Source organism: Mirounga angustirostris, unplaced genomic scaffold (assembly GCF_029215605.1).
Source record: "Mirounga angustirostris isolate CCGP_5_RB_7025 unplaced genomic scaffold, mMirAng1.0.hap1 SCAF_9, whole genome shotgun sequence".
Taxonomy (NCBI): Eukaryota; Metazoa; Chordata; class Mammalia; order Carnivora; family Phocidae; genus Mirounga; species Mirounga angustirostris.
This window is the reverse complement of record NW_026991717.1, coordinates 35,166,313-35,191,841: the sequence shown is the minus strand read 5'-3', so window position 1 is coordinate 35,191,841 and position 25,529 is coordinate 35,166,313. Positions and strand designations below refer to the sequence as shown.

General features: G+C 43.9%; 1 protein-coding gene across 5 annotated transcripts in view; it reads left to right on the top strand.

Moving 5' to 3' along the window:
• THSD4 (thrombospondin type 1 domain containing 4) overlaps positions 1 to 25,529 on the top strand; it is a 580,925-nt gene that overhangs the window by 233,866 nt on the left and 321,530 nt on the right. For all 5 annotated transcript variants that reach the window (XM_064570218.1, XM_064570219.1, XM_064570220.1 and 2 more), the window contains one exon: positions 24,228 to 24,364. In XM_064570218.1, coding sequence (XP_064426288.1) covers positions 24,228 to 24,364 — 137 coding nt within the window. The remainder of the gene's footprint in view (positions 1 to 24,227; positions 24,365 to 25,529) is intronic.

The window sequence follows — 25,529 nt, the reverse complement described above, 5'->3', positions numbered from 1 at the left end:
CTGCTCAGGTTCATGCCGTGACTTTAACACCAGCAGGCAGTGATTTCTGAACAGACTCGTAGTTTGGTTTACTTTAGAGAAAGGAATGGCAAAATGGAGACAAAGCTCCAAAGGAAGGAGAGGAAGGTGGCGCTGAAGGAGAAATAGAGAAGCAGAAATGACAGGAAAGAAGTCGTGTGTGTCCAATATGCTCTCGTACTTCCTGGGGCTGGTCCCTGGCTGGGTGCCTGGCCGAGGTGGACTGAGCGCTGATGTACCGAGAAGTAAGAACCTGGTGGACGCCAAACACAGCCTCGTCCTCACTGCCTAAATGTTTGTGGGTTTGTTTATTTTTAAAATCAAAGACAAAACAGGCAGTTCTTGCACAGTGTGCCCAGCCAAATAAAAGAGCTCCTGCTGTGAACAGCTAAGAAGATCGTAGTTCAAAGGCATGCCAGCCCGAGGGCCACAGGAGCGCCTGACCTCCAGGTCAACAGCGTCCACATTCAGAGAAGGGTTTCGGGGCTGACCTGAGGATGTATAGGCTAAAGAAAGACGGATGGGACCTGCCCAAAGCCTGGGGAGGGGACCAAGCTGGGGCAGGGGAGGTCCTACAAAAGCCATGGGGATAAAGTCCACGGGGGCCTCAGAAGTGAAGGAAAACAGGCAGATGTTTTAAATGAAATGGCAATACGTGTAAACAGGAAAATGGACATGTAAATTTGACCTAGATTTATAGGTGAATAAAACAAACATTATCAGCCTTTGATGCAGACATCTGACTTTCCAGCAGATGGAGATGTTACCATATGAAAGAGAAGTGGGACCAGGTGGGCCGGGCCCCTGACTCCCGACTTTTCAGAAAAGGATGGTTTGTTTCTTGAGAGTGAGACACAAGACAGGACCCCTAAAATACGTAGACTCTGATCTTTAAGGACGTAACACTTACAAAAAGAAAATGTAGGCATTACCTAGGTTCCTAATTCAGGGGATAAACTTTTTAAGTTCTGAGAGCTTGGCCAGTTGTTTCCTCCTGGGTTGGGGAGGATTTGGCAAAAATCATCTGTTTTCTAAGCTTTGTGTCTAGAAACCGTAGGCAGAAAAGGGTTCTGTTTGCCTTCTAATCAACATTCATTTGCATTACACTACTTGCTACTTTAGAAGTCAAGGTTTCAGGGTGGGGGGTGGGAGGGTTGTTTTTGTTGTCTTTTCTTTTTTTTCCTGGTCCCTAGACATTCCCTGGAGGCCTTGGGCATAGGGTCAAGTTGTTTTCACAGCTTGCTTGCATTTTGTTGGAGGCTTCTGAAGACTTGGGCAGGATGCTTTTATCTGCATTTGAAGAATTGAATAGCTGTGCCTTGCAAGCTAGCTGCTAGGCATAACTCATTAACATTAAAAAAAAAAAAAAAAAACCTGTCAAGTGGCTATAGAACGGGATCTTTTTGACAATGTTGTCTGGGTGATCTCAGGTGTTAGAGAAACATTCTCAGATCAGCGGAGGATGCTGTGCTTGGTGATTGTCTCCAAACCAAGGAAGTGGTACCCATGAATCAGGGCTTCTGTAGGGGTTGGCCGTAGATACGGGTTCCATGGCCTTAAGTGTAAAGGGAAAATGTTTTATTTCCCCCAAAGTCTTTTTCCTAATGATTTTTTTTTCTTTTTTTAAAGAACTCAAAATTCATTCAAATACATCTTCAGGAAAACCGTAACATGTTCTACTCTTCATTGAGATTTTAGTCTCAGAATAAATTCCAGGAGGGGGATGAATGGTGTTGGTGGACATGAATTACGTTGCCTGGTATTTGCCTTATTTCCCCAAAAGCATTGGATCAATCATACAGAAACACCAGCCTGACCTTGAATTTGCTTTATGTGTTATTATTGGGGAAAAAAAAGAAGGGAAAAAAAATTTTTTTGTTAATTAGCAGTACACACAGCAAAGGCTAAGAAGTAAATATTATGGTCCTGTCGGGGAGTTCCAGGCATGCAGCTCAGAATCCTCCCGGTCAGCACAATTTAGAAGTATTGTGGAGATTTTCTTCCCAGTCCAGAACCCCTTTTCTGCATTCCTCTAAGTTCAAGCAAAGGTTACCCTCCGTTGGCCAGGGGGACCTCTCACCGCTGCCTGCCAGCCAGGGATGTCTGGATCTTCTTTTGATCTTCCCTTTTTTTTTTCCTCAACCTAGAGCTATTTAATCTCTCCTGGGAGAGGCAGGGATATTTGTTATTTGGCCATCAACAGTTCACTGCTTTTGTGGTTTGCACACATACACAGAAGACAAATCAAAACTGCACTCAGGATCTCACATTCTCAGTAAAACCTGAGACTTTCACAAGAACTGACTTTACCTTGTTTCACATAAATCCTCCCTTGAGTTTGTCGAGAAAGAGGCAATCAATTTGTGTTTGTACCACTCTTGAGGGCTTCTTACATTTCTGCTCTATAGCTGCTTGCTTCACTCTCTCTCTCCTTTCCATGATTCCTTAATTTGCTCACCAAACCCACACAGAGTACCCACGATGTGCCAGGCACTTTAGAGTAGGGGAAGATGGGTGGAGCGATGAAAATGTATCCCCAGTGATGGGGAACACAGCAACCTTCAGGCGTCAGGCCTGCTTTATTGGTTTGGGGTCAGTAATGTCATCTTTGTTTGCAAAGAATGGCTGATTTTTCCATCTAGCAGGATGTGTGCCCTTTCAGAAGGTTTTCTGTTGTTCCTCTACGCCCAGCTTCACAGGAAGAGGGGAAGAATAGAAACCAGCCAGCAAATCTCAGTAGGGCAGAGTGGTCTGGTAGGCGATCATCCCCATTGCTGGAATTTGGCCACCAATTTTAGTGAGAGTTTCTTTTGAGTGATGATTTGATGCCTTGGAATATCACTTGGAAGGTTTGAGTTCTGGCATATTGGCTCCCTGGTTTTTAAAATGGTGGCAAAATACACATAACAAAAATTTACCATCTTGACTATTTTTAAGTGTTCAGTTCAGTAGTGTTCTGTACATTCACACTGTTGTACGTACGACCCATCTCCAGAACTGTTCTCATCCTGCAGAACTGTTCAGCAGTAAACCGTAGCTCCCCGTTTCCCCACCCCCATCCCCTGGAAATATTATTCTATTTGGGGTTGCTTCTACTTTTTTGGCTCTTGTGAGCAATGCTGATATGAATATAGGTTTACAAACATCAATTCAAGACCCTGCTTTCACTTCTTGTGGATATATACTGGGAAATGGAGTTGCTGGTCCATATGGTAATTTTATTTTTAATTTTTTGAGGAGCCGCCATATTGTTTTCCATCGTGACCACCTTATTTTACTCTCTATTTTACACCCTACTTTACTCTCCCACCAACAGTGCGCAAGGCTCCCAATTTCTTGAGTCCTCCCCACCTGTCCATTTTTTTCCTTTCCTTCTTTCTGTCTCTCGTTTTTGATATAGCAGCCATTCTAATGGGTGTGAAAGGTTGGTTCTATTTTTAAAAATAAAACAGTATCGGGGCACCTGGGTGGCTCAGTCGGTTAAGCCGCTGCCTTCGGCTCAGGTCATGATCCCCAGCGTCCTGGGATCGAGCCCCGCATTGGGCTCCCTGCTCCGCGGGAAGCCTGCTTCTCCCTCTCCCACTCCCCCTGCTGTGTTCCCTTTCTCGCTGTGTCTCTGTCAAATAAATAAATACAATCTTTAAAAATAAATAAATAAATAAAACAGTATCTACAGCGTATCCTAAGCAATGCCTGCATTTTCAGGTAAAAGGATACAAATCAGGAAATGCTAGTATTTGGATGTGAGGGCGATCTGGCTGCGACATCTGTCACCCCATTGATCGCCAGGGTTGATTCGGCTGATCTGGCTGGCTAGGCGGGTGTCCCCTTCCTCCCTCACCGCTCCATGTGCGTCCCTCCCGAAGCTGCGCACTCGGTCGAAGAGGACGACCTTCCCCGATAGAGGAGGACCGTTCTTCGGTCAAGGGTATATGAGTAGCTGCGCTCCCCTGCTGGAACCTCCAAACAAGCTCTCTCAAGGAAATGCTAGTATTTGCCGCTATACACCTGGTATCCAAAACCAAACACAACGGGCCCAGTGGAATCTAGGCCAAAGGTTTAAGGGAGCTTATATGACGTTTCCTCTCTGTTTACAGTATCTGGTTTGATTTTCATGAGGCTGACTGCTTTTGGTGAACTCTTTGTATGGCTTTAGCTGGACAAGGAAAGCAGGGTGGAGGGATTAGAGAGGACTTAGAAATATGGGTAGAACCACTGGAAAATTTCCAGATTGCATAGACCAACTATGGAAAGTTTGACTTTTCTTTACTGAGGTGTACAAGGTTAAATCCAGTGTTGCACATTGTGTTTCCTGTGTCTACTCTCATATAACCTTCCCCTGACCTCCAGCCCTCTGAACCCAGGGAAACGTTCTTGAATGTCCTTGGTCTAAACTTGGGCTTGCTTGCCCATTGGTCAGAGTTTTGCCATGAGGAGTAGTTTAGGCTTTTGAATTGTCCAGGAATTTTTCTTAGAGCCCAATCAGAGTATAGTAGGACAGGGGTAGGTAAGAACTTGGATAACCCAGTTGAGAAGATCACATCCTTCCATTTCAAATACATAGGGCATTTAAGGAGAATGCTCTCTTTTTTCTGGCCTCTCCCCCAATTTTTTCTAGGTAATTATGGATAGCCAGATCTAGCCAAAGGAAACCAGAGCATCCGGCTATAGCTACAAAGTCAAGGTGAAGTAGGGGACTGAAGAAAAGAGCCAATATCCCAAAGGTTTACTGGCTATGGCTACAGTTGGGGCACATTCTTTCCAGTTATCCACGTCTGTCCTCACAGATTTTTCAAAGAGACTGAGCATGTTTGTGGGTGAGAACTTTTACTGAAGACCAAGTTCACTCACTGAGACCTGTGTGTTAATGGATGACGGTTGAACTGCAGGGGAGTATGGCCCTTCAGAGCACAGGAGACTTTCAGAAGAAGGAAGAGGAAAACCATTTCTCTGTGCAGATCCAAGAATGAAATGAAACTTGCAGGTGGCAATTTGCAAGAGTCATAAGGAAGAAAATGGAATAATGAGATCCTGAATGCCATCTCCAAGGTTTGCTACTGAGTCCTGGTGCTACCAAAAAGCAAGGAACCAGTCTCTCTGCTCTTCTTCCAGGCATATTTTAGCTTGGCCATCCTTCTATAACAATTATCAAAGACAATTCAAAGAACAGGCAGCTCAGAAGGGCTTTGGGGATGGCCAACCGTCGATGAACTACCTGCAAGCAAGGGAGTACTTTTAATAAAGCCTGGAGACTGCTGGAGACTACCACCAAGCCCATCTTCCCACTGCCAGGGGTTGCCACGTTTCGATAAAGGTAGATTATTTCTATGTCTGCAATTCTTTTTTTTTTTTTTTTAAAGATTTTATTTATTTATTTGAGAGAGAGAGAATGAGAGACAGCGAGCACGAGAGGGAAGAGGGTCAGGGGGAGAAGCAGACCCCCCGCCGAGGAGGGAGCCCGAAGCGGGACTCGATCCCGGGACTCCAGGATCATGACCTGAGCCGAAGGCAGTCGCCCAAGTGCCCCACTATGTCTGCAATTCTTATAAAACTTCCCAGCGCAGTCATTCTGCCACTTCCCGGGGCACCCAGTTTCAGGGTAGAAGTAAGGAAGTGAACGTTTATTGAGCTCCTGTGCTTTTACAAGCAATCTCTATGTGATTGTCAGGCAAGTATGCGAGATAAGTATTGGAATACCTATTTTTTTTTAAAGATTTTATTTATTTATTTGAGAAAGAGAGAGAGAAAGCACAGAGGGAGAGTGTGAGGGAGAAGCAGTCTCCCCTCTGAGCAGAGAGCCCGACGTGGGACTGGATCCCAGGACCCCGGGATCCTGACCCGAGCCGAAGGCAGACGCTTAACCAATTGAGCCACCCAGGTGCCCCTGGGACACCTATTTTAAAAGAGAAGAAAAGTAAGGTTCAGAGACGTAATTTGTGGGATGACACAAGCTTTGTATGTGACGGACTTCAGATTCAGACCCAGCTAAGGACATGCAAAAACTGTGCTCTTTCTTCTACCTGGATGCCTTTTAGTAGATTCGCAAATGTTAGGTAGTTTGCCTAAAGGTCTAACCAGCATCTTTTCTGCCGTATTTCTTGGAAACCAGTTGGATTTCGAAGATCCTCATGGACCAGAAAGTCCTTGGCTCTGGAGCCATGATGCTGGCAGCAACAAGTTCTGCAAGACGTCTTTGGGTCTCAGCGAGATTGAGAGGAAGAAAGCTACACCTCATTTAACTCAGTGGCCACCATCCAAATTGTCCCACAGTCAAGAAGTGGGCTGCTTTTCATGCTGCTTCTGTACACATCCTTTGTTTTTCCTTTTTGTCTCTGCCCATCCTTTCCCCCAAATATCACAAAACACTGTTTCGGCCTGAGGTTTCAATTAGGTTCTGGCATGATGAGCTCATGCCCCGCTTTGTGTGGCCATGGCTAGAACATCCTTCCCGGGGCTTCCTTTGAGAGGGAGCTGGGGCTGCTGAGTTCCCTTTTTATCCTTCCACAAGGGAACCTCCGTTTCTCATTTGTCCAAACCCGTGTTTGTCTTCGGAAAGTGAAATGCTTGCATTTGATTGTGATTGGGATGGATTGACGTCTTTTCAAGTCCTGGAATGAAAGCCAAGCTCACTCAGGGGGATTAGCCCCTGCATTCAGTGGAGTTGAATGTGGAGGGCTGCATTCGTTTGGTAAATAGTGGTGGAGGGACCCGCCCTGCCTTTCTCTTCTGGTGGTTGTGCATATTTGGACAGAACGTGTTCTGCCTGCAGAGAGGGCCTGAAAAAAAAAGGTCTTTTAGCAAATACGCAGGGCCTGAAAGGGACAAATGAGGCTGGCTGTTGAGTCCCTTCAGGGTGGGTCACAGTTTTCATCTTAAGGTAAAAATGATCACTTTTCACACATGCTATGGAAATCCAGTGGGCCACCATGCAGGAGTAAATTCACCAAGCCAGCATGGAGGAAAGCCTTGGTTCTGGGCTCTTATAGAATCTCCAGAAAAAGGCAGGAGTGTAGCTGGTTGAAGTAGCCACTTGCTGGGGTCCTTTGTGTCTGCCCCTGTGTCTGTGCATGTGCAAATGGCCCCTTCTCTGTCTGGCTTGCTGTTTATTTTGTTTGGAAAGCTCCTGGCTGTCTGGGGTTCTGTCTATTCACCTCCCTCTGTACAGAGGCATGTAAATGAGCTTGTTAATTCAACTGAGCAATTGATTAAGCTCTTTTTTTAATGTGCTCAGTGCCATCCTAGGCACCACAGGGAGGCGTGGAAGAAGCCCCAGTGGGGTCTCTATCTGTGACGTTGAGCAGCTCCAGGCGCCTTGCTAAGTAAGCCTCCTGTTCTTGTCTGTAGATGTAGAAGGTCAGACTGGCTGGTTTCTAGAAGGACTTTTCCTGCTCTAAGGTTCTTTGATGTCATCAGAGGCAGAAAGACATCAAGCCAGCTGAAAAATAAGACCTGTTGTGATTAAGAACACAAACGAGTTATGCAGACAATATGTCCTTTGGTTGTATCCAGAGTAAGGTTGCTAGCAAATAAAATAAAGAAGGCTCAGTTAAATTTGAAGTTCAGATTTACTAAAATTTTTTAGTATAAATACATTCTATGCAGTATATGTTGTAGATCTAAAAAAATTTTCTGGTATCCTGCATTTTATCGAGCAACCCAATCCAGAGAGATCACAAGAACAGTGGACTTAAAGAAGAGCCACCTCTCCAGGCTGGCTTACTCTCTGCTGTTCAGCCACAATGACCTTTTTACTCCACCTCCTGCCACAGGGCCTTTGCACAGGCTGGTACCACTGCTTAGGACGGCTTCCATCCTATCCCCTCCCTCATAAACTAACTCTTCCTTTAGATTTCAGTTCAAAAGTCACTTTCTTAGTAAAGCCTTTCCCGATACCCCCAGACAGAGTCAATTTTTCTGTTTCATATTCCTTGGGCGGGAGTGCGGGGGGTGTGGGCTCTGCCTCCACTTGCCACAGTTTTTATGTTGGTGTATTTTACAAACCTATGCTAAAGGTGGGTTTTGTGTTAGGTATATTGGAATATCAAGGACATTCTGGAGAGGTGAACAAAAAAAAAAAATAGAGCCACAGAGGTGAGAGTGCCCGTAGTGTGTTTCCAGAACAGTAAAAAGAGCAGTGGAGGAGTTAGAGACCCAATCGTAAAGAACAATGTCCTTGAAACCCATCTTAGGACAGTGAAGAACTTGGGTCGGTGGTCATGAGAGTGGTCACACAGTGAAAGTCACTCTTTTGTGGGTGTTATTAAAGCCTGACAGGGGAAGCTGAGCCCAGAGCCCCCTGCACGGGGGTGCTGTGAAGGAACATGCCACGAGAGAGCATGATGTCAAGAAATACCTGCTGAGTTCCCTCTGCCTCCCGGGCACAGAGTCTATGCTAAGCAGGGGCAGTTCACGAAGCCTCGGGTGAAACACAGCCAATGCCCAGCTCCCTGGTTTCTGTCAAAAGTGGAGACGAGATAAGCTGGAACCCTTGCCATTTTCCCCTGAATTCGGAGAATTTGTCATACTAAAAAATTCCTTCCCTGAAGCCACCAGAACTTTCTTCCTGCTGAAATCTTTTTCCAGTGTTTTACCATGTCTGCTCTTCAATGTGGAGAAGACAGAGAGGGTTTTTGTTAGAACCACTGCTTGGCTCTCAGGCATGTGGATTTTTCTGCCGCTGCCCACACATTCGTGCAGTAAGTTTTTCCGCCTTACGAACCAGCGACATTGTGTTCTTATTGCTGTTGATTGCTTTGGCCCAGTGCCAACAGACTGGAAGATACGTGTACACATACATGCACACGCATATTCACGCACATGTACACACACACACTACATATATAAATAAACATACACATATACACACACATTCGTGCCCCCAGCTATATACATTATATACACACACATAATATACACACAGCACACACACACAAACATATACATACATGCGTGTTTTACGAAGGTGATAATAGCGGGAGATGGGAAGGCAGGCCACCTTCCTCTGGCTGTCGGCTGCACAGGCGGTACCCCTTCCTCAGGCTCTGGGTTCCCCTGGCTTCTGACACTTCTCATTTACATGGCATTCGTTCCAGAGTTCTCTGCCGTGAGTGCGTTCCTGCTCAGAGCTCACAACATCCTTCATTCTTGACAAGAAAAACCCCAGCCCCCTCATTTTTCTGGAGGATCTGTGTGGGTTCCATATATTAATATGTCTGTATCCGCTCAGAGAGATCTGTGTTCTCCCAAGCTCTAGAAAACCGGTTATGACCTCCCGCGTCTAGCGCAGCTATCAGCCTGCTTTCCTGACAGTTGGCCAAACTGGCTTTCTACTGACAGAACCCCCTTCCGACGTTTATTTTTTATTAAATGTAACGTGTTCAGATGTAACGGTACGTGTCACACAGCTTGAAGAGTTTTGAACAGCATGGCGTTTTTTTTTTCCATAACCGGTTTGTTTTCAGTCGCTTTTTCCAGCTGTAGATTGACTGTGACATGAGGGGAAAAGGAAACCTTTCAGAAAGAGGTCGGTCACACGGACCACATCAGCTGATCCGATTCCCAGGAGACTCCACGTCTAGCAACTTGCTCCAAAGAGGAAGCTACTGCCGTTCTGTGTTCTGTTCTCTGGAAGCGCGCAGGCAGCGCAGGCCATGCTGCTTCGTAGAACTCCAGACAAGCGTGTTCCCTCTTTCTGTGAGAAAGACGGTCTGGCGTGGCCTGGGTCTGCCTCTGCGACCTCCCCTCGCGTCATCTCCCCTCGCGGTCTACCTCAGCCCCAGAGGTGTCTCTCACCCCTTGAATGGGCCACGTTCCTGCCTCGTGGGTATGGCCTCCGCTATACCTCTGCCTTGAATCCTCTTCTCTCCTCTCTGCCCCTTCCTGCGGTCAACTGTCCTTCTCAGATACAGTCTCACGTTTGTCTGTGTGAAGAGCTAGTGAGTGGCTGCCTTCCCTGTGAGGCTAGGGAAGGACTTGGTCTTGCACTAGGTCAAGGACTTGGTCTCTTTTTCTTATCGTTTCCTCAACACTTACGATGGTACCCAGAATAAGGTAGACTCGCAGTACATATTTACTGAGTGAGTGAATTCATAAAATGAATGAGTGCTGATTGCCCCGTGATGGCAAAGACTCTGTCTAATCTACTCGCTTATACCTAGATCCTGGCACAGTGCCTGGCACACAGTAGGTGCCTAATAAGTGTGTTTTGGGTGAATGAACGAGCATTGCTCCGCACGTACCCTGTGAAGTACCATCCTTTACCTCAAGGGAGTAAATTTCTATTTAGGGACATAATTTGTACTCAGGTGAAAGAAGTAAGGGTTCACCAGGCAATGAGAATAAGGATTCTGCTTCTGGGTCAAACCTGGATTGGAACCCTGCTGGCTTCACCACTTTCTAGTGGTGGGGGTTTTAGCGAGTTCCTTAACCTCTCTGAGCCTCAGGTTCCTCATCTGTCAAATGGGATAATAACAATATTTATTTCGTTGAGTTGTGAGGGTAAGATGGAATAATGCCCGTGCCGTGTCTCACACAGGACTTGGCATACTGCAACTACTACCTAACTAGCCATGTTAGGTATCAGTATTATTAATTCAGGAAGTCCCTCTGCATTTTAAGTGTGGTGAGGTCATTGATGAACAGCATGACTCTAGGCAAGTGTGTTCACTTTTCTGAGCTTCAGTTTGCTATGAAAACTGAGAGGATTAGGTGACAGGTTCTTTTTAGGTGTGACATTCTATTTAGAGTAGAGATAACTAGATCAGTGGGGCAAGTGTGGTCTGGGGAAGCTTCCAGGAGCAGGCAGACTGAGCCACATCTGGAAGATCAAGTAGAATTTGCTTAAGCAGAGAATAGAAAGTGAGGTATACCAACCAAGGGCAATGGCGCGTGCAAAGCCATGGTGGTGGGAGGGACATGGGGCATTTGGGGAAAGGGTGGAGTGGGGAGGGTGGGCATTTAGGATTCATGCGAAAGGAATGTAGAGCTGTGTCAGGTTCTTAAGAGGAGCACCCCCCTCTTTCCTGAAGAAGGAAGTTTTGGGGAGTAGTATAGCTTAAGCTGGATCAATGGGGAGAAGGTAGGGAGCTGGAATCAGGGAAACCAGCCAGGAGACCCTGTAACCCTTCTGGCACAGGCTAATGAGGGCCTGGACTGCAGTTTGGCAGGATAGTGAATGGGAAGAGAAGAATCCAGCATGAATGAATGACACAGCCTGGTGCAGAGCAGAAAGAGGGAGTAAAAGAGATTTCTTGAATGCTTGCTGCACTGACAGAAATGTGTCCTGTTCTGAAGAAAAGTGTGTTGTGCCCTAGAAAGGTGCATCAGTGGTTGTGGACACCAGAAGAAGACCTGGTGTCCGCCAGCAGAGGGTTAGACCCTCCTCATTGGAAGCTAGCGGCCATAGGGAGAAGGCAAGCACCAAGATCTGTTTCTACTCCCAACACTTCTGAAACCAAATGTGTGAGTTTTGCACACCAAGCAATTCTCCAAGTTTCTGCAGACACCAACCAGATGTTCTGCAATTTAATTCTGCTCTGCTACTAATTACCCAGAGTTAGTGTAGACCTTACAGGTTAGAGACTGTCCCGCAAGCCCACCCCCCACTTGAGACACCATTTGCAAGTGGTGGGTCACCAAGTTACCTTCTGTCCAACTTGGTTCTGAGTAAGAGGTTCCCATGACCCTCTCCTCAGGTTTGATACAATTGCTAGAATGGCTTATGGAACTCAGGAAAACAGTCTACTTACTGTTACCAGTTTATGATAAAAGAACTCAGGAACAGCCAGATGGAAGAAAAGCAAAGGGCCAAGTATGAGGGAAGGAACTCAGGCTTCCAGGCCCTCCATGGGCATGCCACCCTCCCAGTGCCTGAGTGTGTTCACCAATCCAGAAGCTTTCTGAACCCCGTCATTTAGAGTTTTTTTTTAATGGAGGTCCCATAACATAGGCACAAATGATTAAATCATTGGCTATTGGTGATCACCCCAGTTTCCAGCCCCTTCCCCTCCCCTGTAATCCTGCTTTGGTCTTTCTGGTGACCAGTCCCCATCCTGAAGTTATCTAGGACCTACCAGCAAGTCAGTCATTAGCATAAGCTCAGGTATGCTTGAAAGGGGCTTACTGTGAATAACAAAAGACCCCCCCCCACCCCCATCTCTCAGGAAATCACGAGGGTTTTAGAAGTTCTGTGCCAGGAACTGAGGTCGAAAACCAAATATATTTCTATCACAATATTATGGCGGGAATAGAAGGAGAGGTCGACAGCCAGCACGCGGGTCCAGCACCGGGGCAGAGCTGACCAGTTCTGATAGGAGGATGCTGAGAATTGGGCAGGTTAGGGACTCAGGCTTAGAAATCCACAACAGAAACGGAGGCTACTTTCTGGAGCCCCTGGAGTGAGGCAGGAAATGGGCTTCCTTTAGCTGGCTGTCCTGGGGGAGACCCAAAGTCCTCAGGTACCCAAGGGATGCAAGCAGGATAGAGCTAGCTAGGTAGGTAACTTGGCTTCTAGTAGGTGACTTCAGGGCGAGTGGTGTCCCAGCTACATCCCATTGGCAGGACAGCAGTGGGAAACCCTGGAATAGGTTTGGGCTCTAGCACAGCATGGGAGGGTGGAACACCAGCACCTCGGAGTCCCATAGCCCTGGGCTCAAAGCTGAGCTCTACCACCTACCACCTTTGCCTCGGGAGCCAGTCACTAAGCTTGCCTGACCCTCGGTGTCCTCATCCTCCATAGGTGAGGATTAGCTGGGTTAATATGTGTGAAGGGTCTGGCATACAGTAGGTGCTCAATAACCAGTAGACATAAAAATTGTAAAAGATGGGAAGAGGTTAGGCAGCCAAATCCAAATGCAGATGCTAAGGAAAGAGAAGCTCCTTTTCCCACTCTGCCTTCTGCACAGCATGGGCTCTACCTGACGGCTCAGAACTGTGACCTTTTATTTAGCCGGCCAGGAATCATTTTTTTTATGGCAGCTTTGGCAGTTCATTCCGAGGGTGTCAGGTAGTGGTGTGGTTATGGCCAGGTCTCCTTTCTCCATCCTGGTTCAACAGTTTCAGTTAGAACAGTGGTTCTCAAAGTGCAGTTCCTGGACCAGCGGCAGTGACATTGCCTGGGAACTTGTCAGAAATGCAGATTCTGGGGGCTCCACCCCAGACCTACTAAATCAGAAACTGTAGGCGTGGAGTCAGTCCATCAATCTGCGCTTTGACAAGACCTCCGGGTGACTGAATACACTCACGTTCGAGAACCACTGCCTTCTAGTGTTGCAGACCAGAACTCGGTTTAAGTGTGAGCGATGATGCTAAGAGGAATTTACCACTTGTGGAACATTGAGCCAATAATTTTTCAGCATTTCCAAAAGATATTTCTGTTCACTGTAAATAATCTAGATCTCCAAGCCTGTTAAGACTGTCGGTGAAATAAGATTGAGTGGGGCACTGCATGTGAACTTCTGAAGTTTAAGTAACATAGGAGTCACAAGTGTGGGATTGAAAGTTAGGGACGTTAGCAATTGGTAAGCTGCATGTTTTTGCCTTTGAGTTTTAATAACAGGATGCTCCCCAAACAATTTCCTTTTTAGAACAGGAAAAGCTAAGAATTAGACAGTCTCGTCCCTCTTCTCTTCTGATTTTTTTTTCAGAACAGTTTTCTAATTCCAGAGAAGAGCCTGGGCTCTTACAGGCATGCTCCTCATCTTATTTTCCATAACTTTGTCCTGGAAAATGCAGTCTGGGGGGAAGGCACTTTAAAGAGTAATCATCCGTGTCTAGTCGAGAATGTGGAGTTCAGGGGCAGGCAGATCCTTTGTCATAAACAGGAATACTGCCTCAATAATGCAGGCAGAGGTCAAGCCTGGCTTGGCTGTCCCCTGGACTATTCATCCCCCAGCCAGTGCAGCGAACTCTGCCCCGCTTGCTCCAGCTTTGAGCCAACCCCTTTTTGTTTATGTAAACCCTGCCCATACACTTAAGACATTGCTCCACGTGTTTCTAATTCGTTTACACTTCACTCATCAGCATGTGTTGGGTAAGCACGCTGCCACATCCGAGTTTTATGAGCTGCGTTTATGGGGCTGCTTTTCTTGAACAGGGATATCATGTATTCCACAAAAAAAAAAAAAAAAAAAACGGAACTTGAGCCTGGGAAATGAAGGTTTCGGTGCTAAACTTGGAGCGAACTTGTGAAGTTTGAATGGAGCCGAAACTAAGCACAGATGTTGCTCATTCTCTAAGAATAGCCTTGTGTATTTATGCACAGGATCTCTCCGCTTTTCTTACCTGAAATTTTCTCCCTGCTTACATGAGGATGGGAGAATGTGCAGTTACGGGAAAGGTGTGAACCTTGTTTCCTGCCACTCTTGCTTCCTACCTAATGCAAACCTAAGAAGTAGCAAAGCTAGCTAAGGTCTAGGGTCTCCACACTACCACAACGTTTTGCTTTCCCAGAGAGCAGCATTTGGTTTTGCTGTCCCATTTATGCAAAGTTCCTGAAAAGACAGCAGGGAGTTTGACAGTTTCGTGTTAATTTTGAACAGAGATGGGAGGGAGCCTACCACTGACAGACACTGTGCAGAAGGATTCGGTTCTGGGAACTCGAATTGTTGAACCTGAGTTTTTGCTCTTCTTTTTAAAATTAACTTTTATCACTTAATCCAAATAATGTGGACATATATTTTACAGAAACAAATAGTTTGGGGCGCCTGGGTGGCTCAGTCGTTAAGCGTCTGCCTTCGGCTCAGGTCATAATCCCAGGGTCCTGGGATCAAGCCCCGCATCGGGCTCCCTGCTCGGCCAGGAGCCTGCTTCTCCCTCTCCCACTCCCCCTGCTTGTGTTCCCTCTCTTGCTCTCTCTCTCTCTCTCTCTGTCAAATAAATAAAATAAAATCTTAAAAAAAAAAAAGAAACAAATAGTTCTGCAAACTTTGCCCCACCCCCACAATTTCTTACTCCCCAACTATTTTAGCTGTTTCTTTGATGTACCTTCATATCTATAAATACTGCCTATGTTGTTACTTCTGCATTTTTCAGTTTCAAGTGTGTTTTGTTGAAGATGAGGATGGAGCCCACTTTCATCATCCTCTCCTTCCACCTCTCCACACGTGCACACTTCCCACCCCACACTCTCTCAATGTAATTATGTTTTAGTTTTGGTTAGATCAGTAAGCACTGCTTACAGTATGACTGGGTGCAGGCTCTTCACAACTGAGCCATATGGTGGACTAGCTTAGTTCAGGTCTCCAGGATGCTGAGCCTGAGGCAGAGATTCGTGTCCGGTGTTTAATGGCAAGTGATCCTGGTACAACTCCTGGGGGGTGTGTGTGTGTGTGTGTGTGTGTGATGCAATGCAGAGTGGGACAGCTCTGAGCTGGGCTAGCTTGCAGAGTTCCCCCAAATTGAGACCACTCAGTCTTTGTGCAACTACCTGGACCAGTCATTGGGCTCTCCCTGGGGAGGAGGTTTAACCTTGCGTGAGGCAGCTCCCTTAGGCTGAGGGCAAGTTCCAGAAAGATACAGCTGTGAGCTACCAGCAGGCGGCACTCCCAGCTGCCAGGGGAATTCTGACCTGGATCTGGTGGTGCTGGTGGGTCATCTGGGCTTCACATTGTAGCACCCATTCCAGGTGCTGTGATTACTTTTCTCTTCCTGCAGTGCTTATTTTCTTTGTTGTTAATAAATACCCTTTTCCTTTTAGTTTGTCTGCTTTTCTGTGTACTTCACACTAACGCAACCGCAAGCACTTCTAAATTGTGTAGATCTATCAATTACTTGATATCTCAATATCATAAAATATCAATATCTTAAAATTGATAGGATATTTTATCCATTTCATCTTCTCCTTGACCACCCCCTCTTTTTTTTTAAGTAGCATGGAGCCTAACTCACAACCCTAAGATCAAGACGTGAGCTGAGATCAAGAGTCTGATACTTAAATGACTGAGCCAGTGACCCTCTCCTTGACCCTTCTGACCTGCTCGAATCCTAGCCTAGTGCACATTTGTCTTGTCAGGGTCCCCTTTCACCCTAGTCCTGCACATTCCCTCTTGCTTCTCTCTTGGGTTAGATCTTCTATTTCCTGGACCCACACCTTCTACTTCCTTATTAGTCTATTCTTTCATTATGGTAGAATATGTTCTCTGGGAAGTGTGCATGAGAGGGAAATTGTGCAAGAATTGGATTTCTGAAAATGCCTTTATTTTTTCTCAGAGGTTGATAACTTGACTAGATACAGAATTCTAGTGATTGATAGAAAATTCTAGAAATGACTTTCATTAAAAAATCACAAGCCATTGCTCAATTATCTTCTCGCTTTCGAAGTTGTTGTTGAGAAATCCGATACCATTTTATTTGTTTGTTTCCTCTTTGGTAGCCTCTGTTATCTTTTCTTTGTCCCAAGTGTCTTAAAATTTCACAGCCATGTGCCTTGGTGTTATTCATTATCATCCATTCATTGGGAGACACTTCTTATGTTCCTACAGGTCTTGTGGAGTATGCCAAGAATGCAAGACCTTGCCCACCCCAAAACCAGGTCACTTCTCAAGGTCATTTTTGCAGTGAGCAACCTCGAAGGATGAGATACATCTCCACCCAGGACAGAGAGCAGGGCTCCTTATTGCTTCTCCATAAATGCAGCGGGTTCCTCAAGCAAAGTGTCCCTCAGCTGCGTGTGCAATATCCATCTGGGCCTTTGTGCATTGCCTCTGTGAGACTTGGGGGCAAGGAGAATTGATATAAACCTGCTGATGCTCATGCTGCTGGCTCTTCCAAGACTAATAAAGTCCTTTATCTCTGACTCAGAAGTCTTGTATCCTCCATTTGTAACCATGAAACAGTCAGGCTAACTTATTAATTATAAGTAGGGTAAAATCAAATCTTACCCCTAACATCATTGTCCTGGGCAGTTGGTGGACTCCTTCAGTCTGGAAACGGAAGTTTTCTTGAATTATTTATTTGATTATTTCCTGGAGATCCAGGAAGCTAACTGCTTCTTTTTTTAATAACAGCTTTATTGAGATAAAATTCATATACCATAAAAGCCACCAATTTAAATACTGCAGTTTAATGTTTATTAGTGTATTTAGAGGATTGTGCAACTATTACCACTAAATAATTTCAGTATGGACCCCAAGAAGAAAGTCCATACCCATTAGCATTTGCTTTACATTCTCTCCTCTGGGAACTGATAATCTACTTTCTACCTCTATATATTTGCTTATTCCGAACATTTCGTATAATTGTAATTAGACAATAGGTGACTTTTTGACTGGCTTCTTTCATTTAGGACAATGTTTTCAAGATTCATCCATGTCGTAGTACATATCAGTACTTCTTTCCTTTCTCTTGTTGAATAATATTCCACGTATGATATACCACATTTTGTTTATTCATTCGTCAGTCAAGGGACATTTAGATTGTTTTCACTTCCTAGTTACTGTGAATAATGCTGTTATGAATATTCATGTACAAGTTTTTTGAAGTATGTTTTCATTTCTCATAGTTATGTACCTAGGAGTGGAATTGCTGGGTCATATGATAACACTGTGTTTAACACCCTGAGAAACTACCAAATGTATTCCAATGAAACTCTTCCATTTTACATTCCTGTCAACATTGTACAAAGGTCCTGACTTCTCTACATCTCTTCTTACTGTCTTTTTAATTTTAGCCATCTTAATATGTATGAAGTGCTATCTCATCATGGATTTGACTTATATTTCCTTAATGACAAATGATATTGAGCATCTTTTCATGTGCTTATTAGCCATTTATATATCTTCCTTGGAGAGATGCCTATTCAAATTCTTTGCCCATTTTTTTTTAATTGAATTGTCTTTTCACTATTGAGTTACAAAAATTCTTTGTAGATTCTAGATACAAGTGCCTTATCTGATATATGATTTGCAAAAATTTTGTTCCATTCCTTGGGTTGTCATTTCATATTCTCAATGGAGTTCTATGATGAAGCCCAATTTATCTATGTTTTTCTTTTGTTATTTGTGCTTTTGATATCATATTATCTAAGAAACCATTGATGAATCCACTATCATGAAGACATATGCCTATGTTTCTTCTAAGAATTTTTTAGTTTTAGCTCTTACATTTAGGTTGATGTGCCCTTTTGAGTTCATTTTTTACATATGGTGTGAGGTAGGGGTCCAGCTTTATTCTTTTGCGTGTAGATATGCAAAGTTATCCCAACACTATTTATGGCAAAGACTATTCTTCTCCCATTGAATTGTCTTGGCACTCTTGTCAAAAATCAATTGACCATATATCTAAAGTTTCATTCCCGGAGTCTCAATTCTATTCTGTCAATCCATATGCCAGGCCTTATGATATCAAAATGTCTTCATTGCTGTAATTTTGTAGTAAGTTTCAAAATCAGGAAGTATGAGTTCTCCAACTTTTTCTCTTCCCAAGGTTATTTTGGCTATTGGTTTCTTGCATTTCCATATCAGTTTTAGGAACAACTTGCCAATTTCTGCAAAAAAGACAGCTGGTATATTGACTGATACTGTGTTGAATCTGTAGATCAATTTGGGAAGTATTGCCATCTTAATAATATTAAGTCTTTTGATTCATGAACATGGGATGTCTTTCCATTTATTTAGGTCTTTCTTAATTTCTTTCAAAAATATTTTGTAGTTTTCAGTGTATAAGTCTTAAACTTCTTGTGTTAAATTTATTCCTAAATACTTCATTCTTTTTGATGCTATTGTAAATGGAATTGTTTTCTTAATTTCATATTCACATTGTTTATTGATAATGTATAGAAATACAATTGATTTTTGCATATTGATCTTATATCCTATAGCCTCGATGAACTTTTTATTAATTTAAATAGTTTTTTGGTGCATTTAAAAATTTTTCTATATACACGATCAGGTCATCTCTGAATACAGATAGTTTTACTTATTCCTTTCCAATCTGGATGCTTTTTCTTTTTTTGTCTAATTACCGTGGTTAGAAGTCCTTTTTATTTCTGTAAAATCAGTAGTAATATTCCCTCTTTATTCCTGATTTTAGTATTATGAGTCTTCTCTCTTTCATTCTTGGTCAGTCTATCTAAAAGTTTGTCAGCTTTGTTTATCTTTTCAAAAAACCATCTCTGGGTTTCATTGATTTTCTCTATTATCTCTCCCTTATCTATATAATTTATTTCCATTCTAGGTTTCTTCCTTCTGTTGGCTTTGGGTTAAGTCTGTTCTTCTTTTTCTGATACTTAACATGGGAGATTAGGTTATTGATTTGAGATCTTTTTTAACATAGGTGTTTACAGCTATAAATTTTCCTCTAAGTACTGCTATGGCTGCATCCCATGTTTTGATGTGTTGTATTTTTATTTTTATTTACCTCAAAGTTTTTTCTTATTTTATTTGTGGTTTTTTTCTTGATCAGTTATTTAGAAGTATGTTAATTTCCGCATATTTTTGAAATCCCCAAATTTCTTTCTGTGTCTGATTCCTAATTTCATTCCACTGTGATGAGTGAACATACTTTGTATGATTTCAGTCCTTGTAAATATATTAAGGCTTGTTTTATGACCTACCATTTGGTCCCTCCTGGAGAATGTTTCATGTACACTCGAGAAGAATGAGTATTCTGCTGTTATTGGGTGGAATGTTCTATAGACAGCTGTTAGGTCTAGTTGGTGTATAATGCTGTTCAGGTCTTCTGTTTCCTTGCTGATCTTCTGTCTAGTTCTGTTCATTATTAAAAGTGTGGTATCAACATTTCAAACTATGATTGTTGAATTGCCTATTTCTCCTTTCAATTCTTTCAGTTTTTGCTTCATGTATTTTGGGGGCTCTGTTGTTGTCTTCCTAATGGATTGACTCTTTTGTCATCATAAAATGCTATTATTTGTCTCTAGTAACAATTTTTATCTTAAAGTCTATTTGGTGTGATGTTAGCATAGCCACCCCAGCTGTCTTTGGACAGTGTTCTCATTGCTCTTATGAAGGAGTCGATTTTCAAAGCCTTTGAGCTAACCATTCTGGAAAGTGGAATCTCTGACTACTTCTTACAGATGATTTTTCTGTTTTTAGGCCTGCTTTCTGCCCTATTTCCAAAGTTATCTCTTGGAGATGCAACACTACTTTTTGGTGCATTTAAAAATTTTTCTATATACTTCATTATGGTGGCTTCGTTGCTTCAATTCCTGCTTAGGCTCAGTTTTCTTGGGTCTGCTGTGTCATTTCCATGGGTCCTTTTGCTTCCTACCTTCCAAAATTTTGTAACTATTAACTCCTTTTCTATTTTCTTTGTCCTTTATCACTTAAAAAGTGTCTTTACTCTTGGGGCACCTGGGTGGCTCAGTTGGTTAAGCATCTACTTTCAGCTCAGATCATGCTCCCAGGGTCCTGGGATTGAGCCCTGCATGGCTCAGCCCTCTCCCTGCTCAGCGGGGAGTCTGCTTCTCCCTCTCCTTCTGCCCCTCCCCCCATTTGTGTTCTCTCTCTCTCTTTCTCAAATAAATAAAATCATTTTTTTTAAATGTCTTTACATCAGTGGGCTTTCCAAGGGAACACAGTTCAGTGAGTGATTTAAATATTTAACCTGTTTTTGAGGATAGCTTTTGCTGTTAGCTGCTTTATTCTAAGTCAGCTGAATTTTCTTGTGTAATCTGCGGCATTTTTTTTTAATAAGAGGGTTTTTTTTTTTTTTACCATCAGGGATCCAGATACCTGGCAATATTCTACATGTAGTTCAAGATAGTGCTTATATTACCTTTGAAATTTAGGTGTGGAATTTGAACATCTTGGATTCAAAATAAGAACAGTCGGCTGCTTCCAAGCCTTCTCAGTACTTGATTTTCCTTAGAGGAGTGGCTCACAAATGACTGCCCCAGAATCACCCCGAGCACTTGTTAAAATACAGCTTGCCAGAATTTCTGCTGTAAGAGTGGGAGGTGAGGCCCCAGAATTTGCATTGTCAACAAGTTCCCAGGGGATGTTGTGCTTCCAGTCCTGGGACACGCTGAGAATCGCCCCCTCAGTTTGTGGAATAGAAAGGTGTCCCCCTTGGGGGTGGGGAGGACATTTAGGAAGCAGATGAGAACAGGGAGGGAGAGCAATAGGAGAATCGGGGAGAGAAGGATGTGCCCACTTTGCTCTTGGCCCCTTGCTCCCCACTCATGGACACTCTTCTGTTTTCCTCCTCTGTCTGCACTGATAAAACCATGATAAAATCTGCTTAGAGAAGAGGCTCTTGGCATGAGAATGTAATTGTATTCATGGGGAAAAAAAAGGAACCAAGTGATTATCCATGAAAAACCTTAATCTGAGGCCTGCAAATATATTTTTATGTGGAATTTTAAAGTGGCTGGGGGTGTATGCTGGGCTGAGAGAAGTCAGTCCTTGTGTACTTTTATGAGATGCACCAGGTTGAGTATTGTTAAGACAGCAGGATTCTAAGCAGTTCTGTTAGGCAGCCCCTTGTCTGCAGGTTTCAGTTCTTTGCTAGAGCCCCCTTTTTCCTTCTTGCAAGTCTGAGAAGGGAGGGACACTGTCTAAGCCATATAGGCAGAGGGTCAGACCTAGTGGCTGGTTTGGACCACAGGGAGGAGGAGCCCAGACTTAAGGCCAGTCCTCCAGGTTGTTTTCATGTAGCTATCCGGAGATTCTGCCATAATTGTCTCACATTCAGCCATGGTTTTTTGTTCTCAGAATGTTTTTCTGTAATATGGTTGCGAATATTGAGAAATAAAATTGCGGCTGCAGAAGATAGTATCCCAAAGGCTAGAGGTAGTTGGGAGAAAGCCAAGAGAAGTGAGAACTCCAAACCCTTGCCCCATGTGAAGCTGCCTTTCAGACACTTTTATTACGTAAAAGGCAACGCATGTGGATAATTCCTGCTGTCAACTCAGAAGTGAGGAGCTGGGAAGGAGGAAGCAGAGTCCGGGGAGATAGATGACCTGAGAAAGCAAGCTTTGGAGACTAGTTTACCCCTTCCTTGTCACCCCCTTTCCTAGGCCTGCTGTGGTGTTGTGTTTTTAATCTATGAAAAGATGGTTTTAGATAAGTCCCAAAGGTGCTTCTATCTTTGGTATTCTTTGATTTTCCCAAGATTGCCTCTTATATCTTTTGGGCAGCCAGGGTAAGAAACCCTGTCTCTTGACTTCTAAGACAGAGCTCAGAGTACATAGAAGATTCAGTGTTCCTAAACCTTGTGGTCCCAGAGGCTCCATGTTATTTCCTGTTAGCGGTTTTCAATGGCTTTGGAGTAAAGTTCATTGCTATGACAGTCAGGCAGGCACACTGGGGAAAATATGATGTATTGTGTTGTGTAGGAAAAAGTCAGTGTTATCCAATCCAGTAATCAGATTTTCAGACAAAGGCATGACCCTGGAACATGCTATCTATGGCTGAGTACTGCATTCGTCTTGTCTCCAAAAACAGTTAAAAAAAAAAAAAATCAGTGTGTACTTGGCTTGTCTGTCTGTTTTGGATATGGAAATATATCTCGCCTGAAAAATTTTCTCATTCTTATTTTGGAGGCAGCTAAATTGCTCTGAAGGTATTGGTTGTAGCTGTAATTAATTTAGCATTTATTAAGCACTGACTGTGTGCCAGGCTCTGTGTGATGGAACAGAAATAGAAAGACTCTGTAGGGGAATATATCGGTCGGGGGAGAGGAGAGAAAGCCAAAAAAAAAAAAGGCCAATATTTATTCATCCCGCCTTTTATTCCTCAGGGGTTGTTAGAGTATTTGCTATGTACCCATCTCTGTACCATGCTGGGGATACAAGAGTAAATACGACAGATGCATCCCTGTGGTCCCTCAAGTTTGGTTAACCTTATCATAGAGGGGGCCAGATCAGATGGGTGGGTGTATCCATGGAGGGCTTCCCAGAGGAGGTGACCTGGGAACTAAAGCCGAGTAGAAACAGGTACCAGCCAAGTGAGGCAAAGCCAGAAGGAACAGCTAAGCAATAGCCGGACAGAGGAAGTGCTTAGTTGGGAACAGAACAAGGATTTAAGGACGAACAGTAGGAAATGAAACTGTGAAGGTGGGCAAGGTTCAGCTCTTGAAAGATGTTTTATCTCTTGCTGAGGACTTTGGACTTCCACCTAAGGTGATGGGGAGACCACTTAAATATCTCATAATGGAGGAATGATTACAGGAAACTCCGGCTATTTAACAGAGCATAAAAGTGATATAACTGCATAGATATTCAGTACAAAAAAATTTTTAAAGCAGAATATAAAAATTGTGTGCTCACTGCAATTGCTGATAAGTAAGATATAATCACGACTATGTTAAAGCATGGGAGGATTTCTAAAAGTAGAGTCTATTATTTGCATTGTGAGATTCCTTAAGAATCTCTTTATGGTACCTTCTCAGCATTGATTCTCTACTATATGCCAAGAGGTCAAGACCAAATTTCTTCCCTCAGCCATCAAATATAGGGAGATGTCAAAACTTCAATGCAGTTTTTTAAAAGTTTGTGATTATGGGGCACCTGGGTGGCTCAGTCAGTTAAGCGTCTGCCTTCAGCTCAGGTCTTGATCTCGAGGTCCTGGGATCGAGTCCCTTCTCAGGCTCCCTTCTCAGCAGGGAGTCTGATTCTCCCTCTCTCTCTCTGCCTCTCCCTTCCTCGTGCTCTCTCTCTCAAGTAAGTAAATAAATAATTAAAAAAAGAAAAATGTGTGTGGTGTAAGGAAAGGAAGGGGAGAAATCGGAGTGGGAGACAAACCATGAGAGACTATGGACTCTGAAAAATAAACTGAGGGTTCTGGGGGGGGTGGGGGGATGGGGGGATGGGTTAGCCTGGTGATGGGTATTAAAGAGGGCACGTTCTGCATGGAGCACTGGGTGTTATACACAAACAATGACTCATGGAACACTACATCAAAAACTAATGATGTAATATATGGTGATTAACATAACATTAATAAAATTTAAAAATAAATAAAGTGTGTGATTATGAAACGTCCAGAATGGGCAAATCCAGAGAAAGAAAATAGACTGGTGGTTGCCAAAGTATGGGGGCAGGAGTGACAGTGAACAAGTCCAAGGGTTCTTTTTGGGGTGATAGAAATGTTCTAGAATTAGTTAGTGGTGATGGTTGCACAACACTGGGAATATACTAAAAATCGCTGATTGTACACTTTGGTTAAAATGGTTATTTTTATGTTATGTGAATTTTATCTCAGTAAGGAATACCGGAAGCAAAAAGATGCTTTTTTTTTTTTTTTTTTTGATAGTAAAGGGCAACCGGAAGTGTGAGTTGAACTGCCAGGCAATGGGCTACCGCTTCTATGTCCGGCAAGCTGAGAAGGTCATTGATGGTACCCCCTGTGACCAGAATGGCACGGCCATCTGCGTGTCTGGGCAGTGCAAGGTAAGTGCCCTGGACTGGGTGTCTGTAGCACATTCTCTGGGTGATCGATCTAGAACTGCCCACTCCATTGTGTTTAGCCAGGCCATGGCCTCTTACCTCCCCACAGCCCACGGAGCACCGAACCATGAGCTCTGGGACAAGTGGGCTAAAATAGGGCGGGTTGGTCCTCTCTGTGTTTTTGATCTTAGAACATCTTCCACGGCGCAGTCTGACATTTCAAGTATTAAGTGGTTTATATTTCCACCATGTGCATCAAAGGGGACTCAATGATCATTCCTTACCTCTGAAGTGGAGATTATGAAAAAGGCCCGGCCGGATCCATCAAGAAACTGTTGGCATCACGAGGGCAAGGGTGGCGTTTTAAGGGCAGGGTGTATTTAATCTTGCCTCCCACCAGATGGGGCAGGCTTCCAAAGGAAAGTGGTTCAGTGCCTTTTATAGCAGATTTGTACCTTAAACAGGAAGAGTTTTTCGGCCTCTTTGGACTTGTGAAGTCTGTTCCAGGAACTCCCTGCCCCCCTATTCTGCAAACACTTGGGGCCTGAGAACATCTTTGTGGGGTGCTTACCTGTGCCAGAAAGAACTATTTGGTTAGCAGTAGGCACTTTAGATAGGCACAGATTCCATGGCCACATTAATTTGGGCCTGGACTGCCACCCTTCTTGCACCTCTAAATGTATGAGTGGAGCTGAGACCCCGGCAGGTGCATGACTCTTGGGAGCCCAGACTAAAACGCTGTCTTAATTAATGCCCAGTAGCTGGCAGTCTTGATTTTCAAAAAGGAAGAACTCTTGGTTATCACATTTGAAAGTTCCTGTTACACCCTTCTATGTCGTTGTTTAGCTGAAGAGCTACTGACGGGTGATGTATAAACACAGCTGTCCTGGACCGGACTTTTTTTTTTTTTTTTTTTTAATGAGGAGGTTTCAGATAGGACTCAAAATGACTTATTCAGGCAGAACAGATGTTCTCAGATTTTCAATGAAAGTGAAGACAGGAGCAGCTGTCCTTGGTTATCTGATGGGTGGGAGGGGTCTTTGGAAGAGCAAAACTCCAAGAGAGGTAGGATGTGGCGTGGAAGAGGCAGGGGAGCGTGATGGGAAGTACAGTGGGGGCTCAGACCTGTCTGGCCCCCATTTTCCACCCGATCGGGGGAACCACGGAG